We start from the raw sequence: 18,332 nt of genomic DNA, 5'->3' as shown, positions 1-18,332 counted from the left end.
AATATTAGTTGCGTCTTACGGTGTGTGATAATTTATATCTAGCGGCGTTATCTGTCGGTAGATCGCTCCCGAGTTATAATCCGGGTATTTTTCATGCGGCAAAGACCGTGCCTCTGCGTGGCGTTACTGGAAAATTTATTTAACTGCGAGAAACGTCGCTGCAATTATTATTACCTTTAACAACAGATGGGACCAGAACCTCCAGCGTCCGCGATCACACTTGCGTGCCCAAAGGTTTATAAGAGATATCATATGGCAAACTCAATACGATGTGCTATCAATGTGCGATCTCCAATGGGTAATCCAAGATATCCAATCAGTCACCAAGTGTGTGGGGTCTTTTTATAAATGAAACACGCACCATAAAAATACACAAGATAAAATTATGCTTCAGAAGGTCTAGTCAAGCAATTATACATTATTTTATAAAAAAATATTAGTCACCGCTGAACTTCATTCGTACTATATGATAAGTCGCATATCGACCTCGATTCTGTTTACATAAGACGTGATAATGTACGACTCCGACTTACATACCACTAACAATCTGATCTGATAGATGGAAGCATATTTTCACCCCTAACAAGAGACCTCACATAAGTGATAGGAGCGCATCCATCATGGTAGTGTACAACGTACACGTCGGTGCTCTACAAGCAAGTGGTCGAATCTGAGATAATAGGGGACATTTTGATACAACGCCAGATAAGGATGCAGATGGTTCCCATGCAATCCGGAGCGTCCTTAAAAGCAGAGACATGTATTGTAACAGTACCACGGGCCAAAGGTTGAACAAGAATATACTAAGAAAACAAACCGATTTCAAATTGACCTATTTAAAAATATACACACACAAATATATTTTAAATTATTTACATGATAAAATTACGAAATCAACACCAAGGTTCCTTGCCGTAAAGAATGGAGTCTACCTTAGGTCTATCTTTAGTCCATGTCTATAAAACAGTGTCTATTTTTAGTCAAACGACGTTTCATCGCATGGTTGAAATGAAACAAATATTGATATTACTTTAATTTACGTTTGTACTCGTAATGTAAGCGCGTAAATATAACGAGCTGGTCTCATTTTAACACGATGTTTAAAGAACATGATATGTGGAGATACAAAGTTATTACTGTTAACTGCCAACTAGTAGGCGCATCGTTACCACCTCAGGCGGTGAACTGTCGATACTCATATGAGATAAAAGATATAAATGATATAAGATGTAAGGCAAACAATCGTTTGAACTTGCTTACATTTTCAAATATTATTTTTGAAGTTATACTTATTTTTATGGCGTGTTATGGAAAAATGATGAGAGTGAATTTTTATGTTGGAATGATGAACGCGCTGATATTAAAAAATACATGATGAAGTTATTTTTCTTTAAACCGCCAATTAATTGTCGAAACGCTCGAAATAGACAATCTATGGTCGTAGATCGCATTTTAATAAATATCTAAATCACCCGTTTGTAATTTTTTTATAAAATACTAACTATATATGTACTCGGTATCTAGTTTGTAAATTGATTTTAATGCCACACTATCCTTTGACGGTGATTCTATGTAAATGAAAAGAAACACTCAAGCATTAAGAGCGGAAATATATATAAATCATCACGTTAAGAAGATATATATAATATACAATCGAAATACCTACATTTAATATTACATTTATTATAACCAGATAAATAAATAAATATATAATACAAAATCACTTTTTTTACTTTTAAGTTGATTGTTTCGTTTCAGAACTTATGTTAGATAACAATTTTACCGTAGTAGTTATTACTTGATTTTTTTTTACCTTATTTTCTGTTTTATAAAAACCGCAATATCACATGTACATACGACCACCCAACAACAAGTTTTCATTTTCCTTTTAGAACATTCCCACAAACTGTGACTCACGTGAAGTCGCATAAGTATTACGTGTTCACTACGAGCCTAGTAAGCTCATCTCAATTAGATGCAATGAATCAGTGCCTACAGATGACAATTGTTGGTTCCCAGAATAAGCATGCCTTTGCGGTTTATGACACTGCCTTAAATGGCACTCAAAAACAAACCGCTAAAAATAATGGTTTTAGTCAATCGCGGGCTGAATTATAAACACGAAATTGTTTTATATAAATATAAAAATATTTTAACAACTCACAATGAATTATACATCATCTACCAATTCATATATATGTCAAATTATATTTAAAAATATGTATAATTATGTTATGACGTATAAAAGTTTTCCTTAATATGTTTCCGATAAAGTGCCCAAGCAATTAAATTATACGTCCAAAAGGAAACTTTCTTTCGAAATTTAAACAGAAATAATACACATGCATTCGTCAGTTTATAAACATGTAGGATGTGCTCATTAATTAGCATCAAAAGCCGGCGCCAGTGATACATAAACCGCGGTACTAAATACTCAAAACATTAATCGTGAGTCATTTTTGTGATTAATTCAAGTGCGCGCACTTATGTCACGGAATATTAAATTATAACAATATTTAATACTCTGTACTTTTAAATAAATATCCTTATTATGAATTGACAATGAAGAACAAAAAAGAAATAAATACATGAAAATTAAGTTAAATTATTTATTTATTACCGTTTAATCAGAAACGGCTTGTAATTGTATCACTGCTGGGATTGGGCCAGCAATAATACATTTACTAGATACCTTCCTAGATACCTTAGATAGATTCCTTCATGAACACTATGACGCTTGCCCGTATTTGAACACAAATGCTTCGGTTAACATTCAGACGCTCTAATCATTGGAACATCTCGGCACAAAAAGTAAGAATTATTGAAATGGAAAATCAAAATTAATTGCAATACATATATGAATAACAATAAACTATAAACATTGTGAACATAACACTGAATATATTGGCATTATAGGCGTATGTTAATTTGATTATGGTAAATTTTGAAACATGTCCAACGGACCTAGCATTACACGACCAGAATAATTATTACGAACATTAAAACAAGATTATGCCCTAATCAATACATGTATTTGAACATGTTTCATAACCCGATTTTAATTAAGTCCCACAGGTCGGCGCGAGTAATTTCGTAAGGCTTACTGACAAGTCGAACTATGCACAATAATAAGATAACCAACTATAATAATACATATTTGTCCAATGTCTCAATTATTACATGTGTGGTCTATAAATGATTATATAGCAGCAATGTAATGAAAGGAAACTATAACATTGTCGGTATTAACATCGGTTATTACTTCGAATGAAACGCGGTAACCACTCGTAATGGGCACGTTACTATTATTATTATTACAGACATTATAGAGAGCCAACAGTTTGTTTCTTCAATAGATTAATTATTTTTATCGTCAAATAATACTAAATGTAAGATGAATCGAAGTATCCGTCGTATATTTAATATCTAAATCAAAGTTGTATAAGATTATAACGGGAACTGTCATACTTTTTGTATGACGTCTTAATCATAATTAAGGACTATCTTAAATATGTTTGACATCAATAGAAGCTTCTTGAAGCAATTAGAACGTCTGCTCAAATAAAAACAACATTTTTGGTTTTCCCATTGAAAACTTGATTTAATAAGTTAAAAATAGTAAAATGACTTAATACTGCTATGTCAAATTGTCTCGAGATAACTCTCAATCATGCGCTAATAGAATAACAAACAAAAAATATTAAAGAAAAAAAGCTTTAATGCGGATTTAGCGTGATCAGATGATACGGTATCCATTATATAAATATTGAAACATAATATGGCCGAATCGATACTTTTAATATCATCGAAAATATCGATGTTTTTACATCACATATCCGGCATCGCATTCTTTTGTGAATTGATAATGCATAAAAGATAATAAGTATTCATTAGCGGCGCGTAAATAAAATAAACTGACCCCTCAGAAATCCCTTTAGTCTTGAACCATAAAAATCTATTAATCTGACAATCCGTACTTCAACGGTGGTCACAATTTATAGTCGGCCTGATTGTTGGTACACGGGCTGGTTTGTAATGACGACATGATCGTGGACAGTCGACATGGAAAACAAGTAAAAATATAGCCGTGATAAATGAACAAACGGTCGAGGCACGCGAGCATCATTACGAGCGCGCACATGATCATCTTCGTCTCGTACAGTGAAAGGTCACCGCGGTGATATTACCACGATATCTCTACCTCGTTGTACTTTTCTCAATAATATCTATATTTATCTATATTAAAATATATAAATATATTTATCCAATAGGAAATTCTAAAACTTTTTATATTGTTTGTCGTTATTAAGCGCTTACTTTGAAGTAGCTATACGGGTGGCACATTTGTCGAAGCCTAACTGACAGACAGATGCGCGGCTCTCGGGCGCGATAACAGGGACGAAGTATCTGAGAAATACCGATGGTTATTTATGGCGAAGCTAGCCTTCGTCGTCGTGCAGCCTCTAACAAAAGACTAAACAAATGACCGAGATAATCTTCGAGTTAAAGCTCTTAGTTTAGGCAGGTGATAAAAATCTGATTAATACCACTGTTTGGTAAGCACATTTTTTAAATATTCAATTAAATAATTCAACATCACAAATTTGTAATTGAACTAGTTAATAATATAGTTTTTTTTTGTCATAACCGGTGAGACATATGTTGCTCGTAGGGCGACACGTACTAGAGACAAATGCCTTTCAAATTCCAAAAGGCATCAGTAAACGCGTGGGACGCAGACGCAGCGCGCCGCCAATGAACACAAGCGCTAGATGTGACCGGCTTCAATTGAATCTAAAGAGGTACCAGTGGTACCACTACACTACACTAGCTCTGAGCGTCTGTGGCCCTCAGGCGCGCCGACAACGCCCACGCATGCGCAGAGATTTATAACATTACCCATATTCGGCCTACGAACGGCGCCAATTCGACGCTTCAAATTAAAATCCGCGGCGAGTGCAAAAAGGGAACATAGGTTGTTGCATTGATCGATGTCTGAGTTGTTTGATTTATAGGGTAATATTATTACTTATTTTCTGAGAACATTGGATCAATAGTGAATTCTATAAATACAAAGATTAAAAATCTTGAAAGATGTACCGTACCTTCCACTGGTATATATATAATTTCGTACATAAATAAAATATTTAATAAGAATTAAATACAAAACTTAATAAAAAATTATCTTACATATTAACAATGTGCTGCGACGGTAGCTGGCGACCTGGTATTAAAATTTTCTTATACAGTACACCTTTGGATATCAGCTCCTACAGAAAAAAAAAATTACATTAACTTGACAATTTTACCCTTGAAATCGAAAAAAAAAAAACGTAAGAAAGACTTGATGACAGCATTTATATCGATTTTATCTTTATATTTTGACTTGCAAGCGGCAGTAATTAGATTATCTCCGCCATTTCCGGACGGTTGCTGATATAGACTTGATAGACGATCAGTGTCGGCGAGTGACGGCAAGCCAACGTCGTCAAAACCATTTTTTTATTAGAATTAAGTATCAGATAAGACGTCATTCTTATCGTTATAAATATCGTTAAACTTTTATTTTTTATTTAATAAGTAATTATAATAAGTATTATTTTCGTTACACTGCTTCTTTAGTCTGTAAATGGACAGCTAGGCTGTGCACACAGTGACATGACAGTGACTATCACAACTACAAAATATTATATTAATATGATTGCTAAAATAATATTTCAATTTATGTTCAACGCTGAGAACAAACCGAAACTAAATACTAAATAAACATAAAACAAGGAATGCAATCAATTCGTGTCTGGAAATAAAACTTGTAAACAAAATAATAATTTTACAATACGAAATATTAACAATGTACATTGTCGCTACTGTAGTAACTTTAACATATACTGAACAAACAATGTCCATAAAGCAAGCCAAAACAACGAAACATTAAAACTTTGATAGAGTGGATAACTGATGCTAGAAGTAATCACAAACAACGCTTTCGCAATAACGCAAAATATTTTACGTGTAACAACTCAGCTTGGGTCTAAATCATATGCAATAAGCGATAAATCAGTTAACTAGTTAAAGCTAAATATTCTTAAATAACAATACATAATGCAGACGTTTCAAATACATTGTTAAAACGTTTGAATTATATAAATGAAATGTTAACAATAGTCGAGACACCATTGATTCATGTAGTATTACTTGTAAATAAATATCTTATTCGATATAAAAATACGTTAAGATAAGGTAATAGGTAAATTATATCTTTAAAATGCTATAGTTTACTATTTGGGCTTTACTTAAATCCGAAATTTGTTGGTTCATGAAAAATTCGTTTACGATCGGATTATATTAGCAGATAAATGCACTGCAATCAGACATAGAAACGAACAAAGCATCGTAGTAGAAAATGTGACTTTCAATCGTAAAACTGAACATAACTTTATTGCTTCCCCGTAGTCTATTCTAGTATGGACCATACTGGGCAAGACGAGAATTTTACAAGCGCTATCTTAACAGCTAAAAATTGTTATCCTGTCTTGAGAGGTTGCTTTTACATATCCACTATAAACTTGCATAACTAACAAATCAGTACAAAATGTTATTCGAATGTTTAGTAAATTATATTATTAAGTATTATATAGCTACACAAAAAAGATTAACCGTAAAACGGTCATTTTTAAAAAAAAATCATAATAAACATTCCCAAATCTTCAATTATATATTTTCCAAATACCAAAAACAAATATGCATTCAAAAATAAAAATAAAGTAAGAAATACCGCTGGGTCGTAGTATTTCGCCGTATTAGTCAGGTCTATCACTGCTCCCAACTTTGGGATAGCTTTTAAAAGAGTTTTTATATCCCATCTGGAAAAGAAAAATATTTATGGAATGATATTTTTGATCTATAGAATAAATAATATCAAATATAATAACTTCAAAAATATATCATCCGACAAGTTTATGAAATATAACATTAAAAATACATCCAAAACTGTCATAAAAACTATTGTTAATGTTAAATCATGATTGATTAATGTTTTGTTTGTTTAAAAAATATACAATTTTTTTAATTAAATCTATTCTGTAGTCCTATTTACATGATGGTATCGACTTGTCGTCCTAACTGTGAGAAAATGGAATATAAAGGGCACCTGCGAGGGAGAAGCACTAACTTTTGCTCTATAATACAGATATATTCAATCACGAATGCGCGCCCCTCCACGTAAAATTAATATCGGTGTTGCATTAGATGAGTGAGTAACGCTCGTGCCTTCAATATGTCTTAGTGTGCATGAGACTACTAATTATAAAGACAGCAAAAAAATACAAATTACATGTTATATGCATATATAAGATTATTTTAATAAAATTAATCAATTTATACCTCTTGCACAGTTATCAAATCTATTAATTGAGCACCGTGAATAAAATTTGGTCAGAACAATTAAAACATAAAAACATTTGTCCACTCTCTCACTTTAGCCAATTTAGAAATTTCTTATGAAGCCTATTGATTTTTCATAATAATTCGTGGTATTTTCCGTTTTACAGTAGTTTTAAGCTTACGCGCAGGAAACTTGTTACGACTCAAAAGCAGGCTGAGCTTTAAACAAATACTACCCTATAAGTCTAGCCACTAAGCAACTGAATGTAGTGTAAATAAAACTATTATAATTTTGTGCATACTTACACAGGAAACCCATTGCTTTTCTGCACTCTCTGAAACAAGCAATATAAGAGCTATGATAAACTTTTACATTTCTGATAATTATTATGCTACATGGCGATGATTTTTGTATCATTAGTACATACCATCGTGGCTATAGACAATAGTACTTTGAAAATGCCGCACGTAGGCGACACGGCACTGATAAGAGACCTGATCAATCATCAACTAGCCCTACCTCACCGGTGTCGTTGACCTATGACGCTGTGGGCCACCTGATGGAATCAAGTTTAAGACGGGACATCCGAATTTCTAAATTAGTAAACCCGTAAACATCACTCTCTCCAGATATCGCTATGAAAACCCTAAACTAAGTAAATACAAAACTGTTCTAAGAAGTCAAACTTAATGTAAATATAAAAAAAAATAAACAAACGTTAGAATTTTAAATAACCATAATTTTCCATAAAACGTTGATCATAAATCCCAAAACCCATTTCTGTTGCACCGCAGGCAAAAATTTTTAGTTAAAAGTTTTCAATTTCGGACAAAATCGCCTTAAATAAAATGTCAGGTACCTAATAACAGGCTGTTATGGTGGCAATAATTTATCGGCAGTGTTGACAAGATTGAAAAAGATTATCAAATAAAAAATATTGACCGCCGAGGGGCGTGTTTAAAAGGGGTTAATTTTCAATTTGGATACGCTGGTGGTTTCGGTTTAAATTTAATATACAGTGAGTATAAATATTGCATATTGATTGCAGTATTGATTAACATTTCACGTGTTCAATTATATTACTACAGAACTTTGCCACGCAAAGTTATTATTGCCGATAATATATCCTTTCACATATCTTATACTAAAATAATTATCGCGTAAGCAGCATAAACAATATGGTTATTACGATTACCACAACAAAGCTTAGTCACTCGATTATCCAAATACTTAGTAATAATATTATTAACATATCGGTATAATCGTAATACCTGACGTATGTTTATATTGATTTATGTCTCGGTTAAACACTGAATAAATAATTATAAAACACAATAATATCAATGAATTTGTGGTATAATAAATTAATATTGTCCTCAGGCGGTCTTCAACCTATCGTGTGAACAGATTATAAATATAAAGTAAGCAGAGACTCCAAATAAAACCAATGATGTTATTATTTAAGGTGAATTTAAAATATAATATTCAATAATAAAGCTGTAAAACATTCTATAGTTAACTTAACCTTTAATGATCGTCTTATTTGACTACGTCGGAAGAAAAAGGACGGTTATAATTAGAACAATCATATGTATGTTGGTATGTTCATTCTATTTCTATATATCTCTTAGCTTCTTATCGGTTTTGCTTTTGAAATTAATGAATCGGTGTCATTACTTTTGTTACGTATGTCACATTAAATTGTGGATAAGTCTTGCGTACATATGTATACATGAAAGAAAGAAAAAATAAGAGTTCGAGTTTGATATATGTAAAACGAAAGCTTATTTCACAGATTCCGACAATGTTAACATTACATATATGTAGTCATTTGTCACGACACATGCACATATGTTTTAGTTTTGTTTATACCTATGAAAGATTACTTGTTAAGGAGACAAATATTATTTTTAGAGAATAATTGTTCTAAATGTATACTATATAGAAGTATGTCTACTAAAACTCGACAACCATTGCCTAGCTAACTGGAACACAGCAATAATCTAATGGTCAAAATTGAACCTACAACTTTCACATAACTGGGTGGCCTACGCCGTTGAGCTATTGAGGCTACATTACAACGATAATTTATGATAATTACGTAAATCAGATAAGATTGATTGAGCGAATTAACATAGGTTTTACTCACTCTTGAAAGATTTTTACTATTACTGTAATGTGGTACCATTATTTCAATACAAACCTAAGTCATACGTCTCCAGAGAACTATATTGGCAAAGAAATAATTTGTAAATTTAGAAGAAGAAACATTTCTAGAAACAATCAAGCCTGATTAGAAAGAAACATGAATAGATAGAAGCATGCCAGTGTTTGCAAATTTTCATAAAGAAATATTTAGGTATTCCATTTCATTGTTGGGCTACAAAATATAACTAGAAAGTAACAATATGATATTTGTAGTCGTGTAATATTAATCGTAACGATTATTGTGCGGCCATTTACAAGTCATGTGACAAATCAGAACGAAGAAAACGATGATAAAATTATCAACAATAGTCCTTAATAAATCGCTGATTACCGCTGACACAAACATACGACGCGACGACGCATTACTTGCATGTGTCGTGTAAGGCGATAAAAGTAAATTTGTCATTTTTACGACACACAACTTTACATCTGCAAACATGGAAAAGAAGTCACCACCTGCAGGTATAATTACAGTTTTATGCGGATAAATTAATTAAGATAAGACAGTATGCAAATTCGAGATGTTTACACGCATCGGCTCAACCTAGATTCACTTTAAAATATTTACTTAAAATATTTTCAAGCCTATTCCACTTGTATTTTAAATAGTAATCTCTCGTCTTAAGGAAAAGTTTTCTAAATAATTCGACTACCATTACCAAGAAATTACTCGTATGTTAATATGTACTAATAACAAAACTTACTAGAAACTACAATATAATATACTAAGCTTTGTACCATTAAATTAATATATCCTGTATTGAAATCAATGGAACGGAATGGATGGAACTGTTTTTTAATTTCTCAATCGGTAAAGTTTCAAATAAACGTACTTTACAGAAATCTAGTCTAGAAAAATATACTTACGACAATGTTATAAATTTACTAACAGTTCTCGTCGGAACACAATGCTTGTCGCTAACTCTATATAAAAATATTGATTTTACCACATAATAAATTAATATAGCTGGATTTTATTAGACCCTTATTGCAAGTAAAACAAACTGTAACATTTTTATCTACAATTTCAACTATGTTATTATGCTTATTATACTAGCCATTCTGCAACTAAAAAAAGCATATTATCATAATTGACCTTATTGAATAAGAAAGGAAACTAGCTGTATCGAAAACTTCATTTTCGTCCAACATTTATGAAAAAAAAAACAACCTTTTTTTTTATTGAAACCGAAAGTGATACAGACATTGTATTTAAAATAATCACATATTTCGTACGCCAAAATAAGACACGCCTCATAAAACATGCTGACATGACACAAAATCACGCTTTTGGGTGAGTCAACTTTAGATCAAAGTATTAAATTTCAATTGAACGGTATTCACAAAACAACACCGATCGAAAGCAAAACAGAATTTACTGTAAGACACGATATACAAACGGAATTTGTAACTCTAAACACTAGATCAAAGTTATCTTTTATTCTATAAAATATAATGTAGTTAAATAATACACATTCTGAATGATAAATTCTCATGTCATAACGACCACTAATTATTTGTATTCTTACATACGAATAATATCATCAGTAAAGAAAATTCACCAACACTGCAGTCTATAAATAATTTATAAATCTTGCGTTGACTCCAAAATGCAGTATCATCAGTCAGAATATGAAAGAATCCATAATTTTACTCCCGTTACTATAGAATTCATTTTAACACCATCCCATTGAATACGCATCCCAAGCTGCATTGCACGGTTGTGATACCTTTTTTCTACTGTGATCTGTTAGACCGTTTATTCGAATGGTAATGATGGCATAATTGACAGAGAGCAACTATTGTTTCCATTGTGTCATATTGATATTAGGGTTTTGTCGCCTTGTAATGGAGGGACTTTTGTTATTGTTTTAAATATCGTTAGTCGCTCTTTTCCCTTTTGACACCGATAGATTTCATGCGGTAGATTTAGAAAAGGTGGAGTTGTACCATTCAAATATTAATCTTACATGTTCAATAAGCCTAAATATTTGTCAAATGACATTACAAAAATATCGATAAGTAATGCTTGACGTGATGTCTCATAAATGATCATAGATGTCATATATTATATGACAATAGACGGACCTCGAACATGACCAATGCTCTTGTATTGTAATTAGTAATAAAAGTAAGTCATAAAATTTACAAGTTACGTAGTATAATGACTTAAGTAATAATTGGTGTCAACATAATTGATATGTGGCGACCATTTCATGCATGCGGGCCTTGTCAACGGTCGATACTCTTAAATCATATTTTACTGATTTCAAGTCAATTATTATTTCAAGAACATACGGGCTCCAATTAGAAAGTAAAAGTAAACGTATAGTCACAATTGTATGGATTAAACTAGATGCTAAATTATAACTCGTTCCTCGATCACTAAAACGATCATTCGATATATCCAGTAAAATTCTTCATAAACAACTAAAAGAAATGACCCGTAAAAATCGGATTCCGTTTTCGTTTCGATCGATTAATCGAATAAAAGCTAGTGGATCGGATGTCGGGGGCATTTATCGCGCCTAATTGCGACCACCGCGCCGAAAATCGGTTCTGAAACGAGTTGGGTGGAGTGATAGGCTTTAATGGCGTCCTTTAAAAGCATCCAAGCCTTTACTATAAGGGCGTTTATTTTATTAAAGATATTTTATTTCAAATATGTTATTTTAGGTTTTAGTTTTCTTCTTTTTAATACTTATAAAGACAACGTAATACCTAAGTATCAATGTATTCAGTTTGGAGACTTATGTTTATGCGTAAAAATTTAATTATTTAAACGAAGATATTTATTTGGCGTTACAGAGCTAAATCTGTTTAAATAAATTTAATAGCCGCTACCTTTAAAATCGTAACTTGTAACTTTATCTGAAATAACTTAATACATATGGTCAGTTTACCTGATATCATTTTTCGAGTGTTGCAAGATTGTGTTCCTTTATTTGCGTTACCGCACGTTTAAATCTCCAGTTTGGGTATTTTATACAATTGAAGTAAGATTTTTCTGTCAAATATGTAATTGAGAAATTAACATTAATAATAAATCTTTGATGAAAAAAAATTGACACATCATCGCTGAGCATATAGCTTTCGCCCCTCATATGATAGCAGAGTAACTGTTGGGTAAAAGCATGGGAAGGAGGATTGACGTCGGACAGACGACAGACCGTCAATGCCTGCCAAATTCTTTTTTCATACAGTATTAAAACGGCGCTAATGATCAAAAAAAACATTCAAGTCAACACCAATTGTATATTATTTGTGCTTATGTACATAAATTAACTTTAAAGTTCGCAAATGGAAATGTAAATGGAATTTTATTACGATGAATATTCGCATACCCGACAGCCCTGTCAGTTAATAACCACCAAATGTCTCTCGCAACAACTAAACCGTTTAAAAAAACGACGCGGTACACCCACCTTTCATTACCATTGAATTTTTGAAAACAGAACGATGAATAAAAAAATAATAATCGACCCATAGCAAAAATAATAAGGACAGCTTAATTAATTAAAGAAAATTGAAGATTAAACATATTTACTTCTTATTGGTGATTTTTCTTCAGGATACGCCTTTTGTATTAATTATATATTAAAAAATAACTTTACTAATAAACTAAAAAAATAATTATTGTTTTTTTGCAAGAGCCATTATTCAGTTTAATGTATAATTCCATGGTTTGAAATCAAAACAAGACGGTCAAGAAAGCTGATTACACGGTGCTCCCACGATCTCATGCCCTGGCGGCTCGAGAAGTACGAAACTTAGCGCGTACGTGTCAAAAGATGTAATTATGAAGAAATCCAATCAGCGGCCGCGCGAACCGGCGCAAGCGTCGACGTTGATTGAGCGATAAATTTATTGAAGATAAATCGCCTTATCGCGACAAATCAGTAGCCGATATACCCTTTTTAATACCAGAGCGGAAAGAACAAGGGCTAACAATTACGTTAATTACAACCACTAATGTACCCATCTATGTCTTCTTATTGAGTACCTAGCATAGGATAACTTATCGTATGAATGCCATTATATTGTTTTATTATAATTATTTAAATTTGACACAATATAAAAGACAATCAATTAAGTAATGTTTTTAACGAGTATTTTTTTATAATAATACATTAAATTTTATATCAATAAGTAGGTTGAGTACATAAAAAGAAAAACATAATTTATAAAAAAATATTTTATGAAGACCGTACAAGCGTGAGTTATAAGTATGTTGTGTTGCTTTCCATGACTCTGATATATCTTGCTGTCAATAATACCGAACCTACTTAAAAGCATCAGACAAGGAGATTTAATGGCAATGCTAAATATGAAAATACACTTATGAATATTCTCAGACAGATGAATCTCACCACGACTTTTGAAACACAATGCCTTCTTTGCACAGACGTTCAATATAATATGAAAATATTGTGTCCTTGTAGGCGTATTGATGGCGCCCTGAAACCGCGATATAAATTGTCATAATGTACATGAAAACGATGTTTTATTCGATGCCTCAAGGCGGTACATGGTGGGCATTCTTTATGTACCAACAAAAAAAAAAAAAGGAAAATATAGTATCTTAAAAATTAATCTATCCATAGTAAATTTCGTACCTTAACAAATCACATCGTTTCGTATTGTGCACCGTAGTTAATGTTAGCCCGGGGCGAGCATAGTACTAAACAGTCTGACTAATTAGACGCACTAGGCAACAAAGGGCATTCGTATGATCTAACGAATAGTAAGGAGAGACTTACTAGTAATATGAACCTTATGTTTATAGTGATAGGTTAAAGGGGATGATATTAGTGTGTGAGGCAAGTGTATTCAGTGCGACGTGCGATGGCGGCGTATGATAGGCCGCCCACGCGCAGGCGCCGCGCAGCGAAATTCGTGAGAAATGCTCCGGCGCCGCAGCCGACCAAACAACTTAAAGAGATAGCATGCTGTAGCAGACACATAATTAAAAATCGACTTACTAATAAAAGAATAATTATGATAAATTTAATTTTAATAATGTAATATAAGCGAAACAGAAGCTATAATAATAAAAGACTAAATAAAGACTAAATAATCTTGACTGGCTGTCTACTAACACAAAGCTTAGACTATAGCAATTTAAAATGTATGATTTATCTTCATTTCCAAAAGTAGAGGCGGCCACTAATAGGAAGTCTAAACAAATCTTTATAGAGATTAACACCAAACCCAAAGGTAGGTTAGGTATCATAAGTATTTCAATGATAATTTATATATTTCTCACTGTATACATTTTACTTTGAATTAATAAAAATATTTGTTTATTTGCATTTATTGTTCAAGTTAGTTATAAAATATAGCACTAGATTTAGAGGTCAAAAATTTCTAATTACAATTATAAAACTTACAATATGTCAACATAATAAATAAAGGCGTAGAGCACATAATAGGCAACACAAATAAATATTTATCTTAATCACGGATCTAACATACTATCATTTTTTTATTTTCGGTCCATCATAACATACGTAAAGAAGTACCTAATCAAATTGCACATTTAGAACTTATCATTAATTCACGCCCATATCTTTTAAAGCAGAAGATACGAAATACCACAAGTCAAATTAGGTATCGTAAAATAAAATAAGGTGTCAGCAAAATGATTTGGCAACTGTTTAGCGTTATAACACATTGTAAAATAAAATAATAAAATGGTATATGCGCCTTGTAATTTAAGATTATTCGGAATTTTGGTACCTACTTGAATAAAATGTGTACTTTTATGAAACATTTTAAGCCAAAGAAGCAATAACAACATTTTTGAAAATAAATGGACAATCAATAAAATTTTATTATTAAAAAAGGGTTAACGCTGTTCGTTATATTATAATAAATCTTTAAAAAAATATTATAACGTTACTCAGCGGGGAGAATCACGCACACTTTGGCTTTACTCTCAATTCAACATTCAGATAATTTACGGTCTATCTAAAGTGCAAATTTGTATTCAATCTCAGCAGAGAAATAGTTAATACTTTATTAAAAAGCAATTTCTCCGCAACGGGTTCGCACAGCATAAAATCAACATGCAGCAGGTTGCGAAACATGCAGTCGACATTCGGGGCGTGGCGACACACCTCTCTATTAATGTTCAGCCCCTCGCAGGTGTTGTCCTCATAGTAGTACCAGATGAAGAGGCCTCATTAAAACTGCTTTACATAATAACCTTGCAAGTTAGAATGGGTTTTAATTACAGTTGCAATCGTTCGCACCATATCGATCTTGTTATATTAGTCAGAATTAATTACTATAAAATATTGATTTAATTACTATAAGAAGCTTTGAATAATAGAATACATTCTTTTTTAACGGTAGTTACTGAACGTGACAAAACAGAAACAAGAAATGTAAAATAGTCTTAGTATACAGTTAAGATTTCAAACTCCAATTGATTATTTTTTTTCGTATCAATATACAAAATATAAACCAATAAATATACAATATAACTGTTCATAAACTTGTTCTTGTGTGCATGAACTGAAAGAGACATGAACGGGATCGAGAAGGCCGAAATCGAATAATTCAAACGCAACATTGGTATTACACCGTAGACGATTAGCCAAACAACAATATAGACGAAAGACAAGCAATTATCAAAATTTCATTTCAAATTAAATAGTAAGGAAATAGATATAATAAAGAAATTAAGATTTTTAACAGATAAACTCTGAATTATCGGTGATAAATTTACAAATCAACAAGCGTTATACGCGTGTAAATTAAATTATAAGATAAGAATTCAAGCAAAAGCCTTCGCGCTAACGATTAATATGATCGTTTGACCCCAACTTTTATCCGAAGTGAAGACCTAAGTAATAAAGATAAATTTACAAGGTAAACTAATGTTTAAAACGTAAGTAAAACAATATACACAACATTGTAACATATAAAAGGGTATGCTAATGTGACATAAATAGTTTTTAGAGAAATCTTTCTAGTTTTTGATACTGTTGCATATGAACACAACTTAGCGAAAGAAGACTGCGCAATAGTTCATTAGCCTTATTTCAGTTATAAGCATTAACAACTCACTCTATAGCTTATGGTGGAAGTTATGATTTACGAGGCGAACTTCTGGGATCATTTCGTATCTTACTAAATATGCATTTATGAATAGAACTATAAAACTTTGTATAATTGATGAATAATTTCATTAAGAATACATAGATTATGTGACGACGATCTCCAAACTTAATGCAGGTTAGCAATAAGCTGGCAAAGTGATAATAAAATGTGTTAATTAAAAAGAGATATACATATTTAGAGATGTTATAACATTTAATAATTTGGTTCAACATAACCTAATACTAAACTAGCTGAAACCGGTTTTAATAGTAAGCTTACTATATTATTTTTTTATTATACTGAAGACGTAATTGAAACATTTTGTAAATTTTTTTAACTAAATATGACCTATCCTTTTTATAATATTATATTTAACTTTTTACTATGTAAAAATATTTATGGATAAAAATTTACTTTTTGGTATGCAAGCACGATAAAATTATTAGTATTATAGAAGAAAGCTTTTGTATTGTAAAGCAGTTAAACATTATACAATACGGATTATACATTAAAAATATCAAATGAAAATACTCTTTATTATAAAATTATGAAAAATTCAATAAAAATCAATAATTCAATTTAATTTAATCAATTATGCATAAAATGATTAAAATATAAATGAAATTTAAATGCAAAGTAATAATTCTACATGCAAACAAACAACGTAATAACATAACTGTCTACGCTGATCACATAAAGATTCTTATATTTCGCTTTCCTCTGATAAAATCTCATTCGTTCCCATCTCTGCCACTTTAAAACATTGTAAATCAAAGGCGAATTCTCCCTGGACGTCTTCATTTGCATCGCCCAAAGCGTTCCAGTGACACTAACGACTCACAATCGAAAACAACAAAATTAAACTATCAATTTTTGTGTTCCGAAAAGAACCGTTTAAAAAAGAATATGAGAAAGTTATTAACGTCATAAATTTATATTCAATCACTATATATTTATATTTATTAACGTACGCACCGCTAATATCTGCTAATGTATGCATACGAAGTTAAAATCAATGTTTTCCAAATTAAAACGTTTTTGGTGAAGAAGACAATATAGTACACAAATAATTAGTGTAACTACTTTTATGTGCATTATTATATTTGTTCACATTAATAAAAAAGTTATAATATATTTATAAAATATAATACGTTATTCCCAAAAAAAACTTCGATTTTTAGAGACTTAGGTAATATTTAAAAAAAAAACTGCCTGCTTCAACATCTCTGTACCTAGAATTACACAATATCAAGACTTTACCGTTCCAATTATAAAATAATGAAATATATATATTGTGAGGACCAGACCCTTTATTTATCAAAATAATATACATATTTAATTTCTTAAAAGACAAGTTCTCTGTAACGTACCATATTCACGATTCTATCGTGTCTATTTTGTGTAAAATTTAACATATAGAAATACTTTTGTCAGACCACCTACAAACATAGGATTATTAACCTCACCGTTAATATTAAAACATAAATCGGTTAACTATTTAATAAGTTTGGAATGTAATAAAATAATCACGCCGTGTTGTCGCTTAATCACCGAGTGATATCTCATTTAAAGGGAGCTAATGAGAGGCGTAGATCACATTCGGTAATGGTGACACGAGGCTATTTATCAACAC

At 31.5% G+C, this 18,332-nt stretch overlaps 1 protein-coding gene across 1 annotated transcript in view; it reads right to left on the bottom strand.

The window, feature by feature from the left end:
- Positions 1-18,332, bottom strand: part of LOC113402589 (RNA/RNP complex-1-interacting phosphatase homolog) — a 39,719-nt gene that overhangs the window by 6,829 nt on the left and 14,558 nt on the right. The window contains exons 3-5 of the mRNA XM_064216243.1: positions 7,690-7,718; positions 6,776-6,863; positions 5,191-5,270 (exon numbers count right to left, since the gene is read on the bottom strand). Coding sequence (XP_064072313.1) covers positions 5,191-5,270; positions 6,776-6,863; positions 7,690-7,718 — 197 coding nt within the window. The remainder of the gene's footprint in view (positions 1-5,190; positions 5,271-6,775; positions 6,864-7,689; positions 7,719-18,332) is intronic.

This window comes from Vanessa tameamea, chromosome 11 (assembly GCF_037043105.1).
Source record: "Vanessa tameamea isolate UH-Manoa-2023 chromosome 11, ilVanTame1 primary haplotype, whole genome shotgun sequence".
NCBI lineage: Eukaryota > Metazoa > Arthropoda > Insecta > Lepidoptera > Nymphalidae > Vanessa > Vanessa tameamea.
Note: the sequence above shows the minus strand (reverse complement) of the source record. Positions and strands in the feature narration are given on the sequence as shown.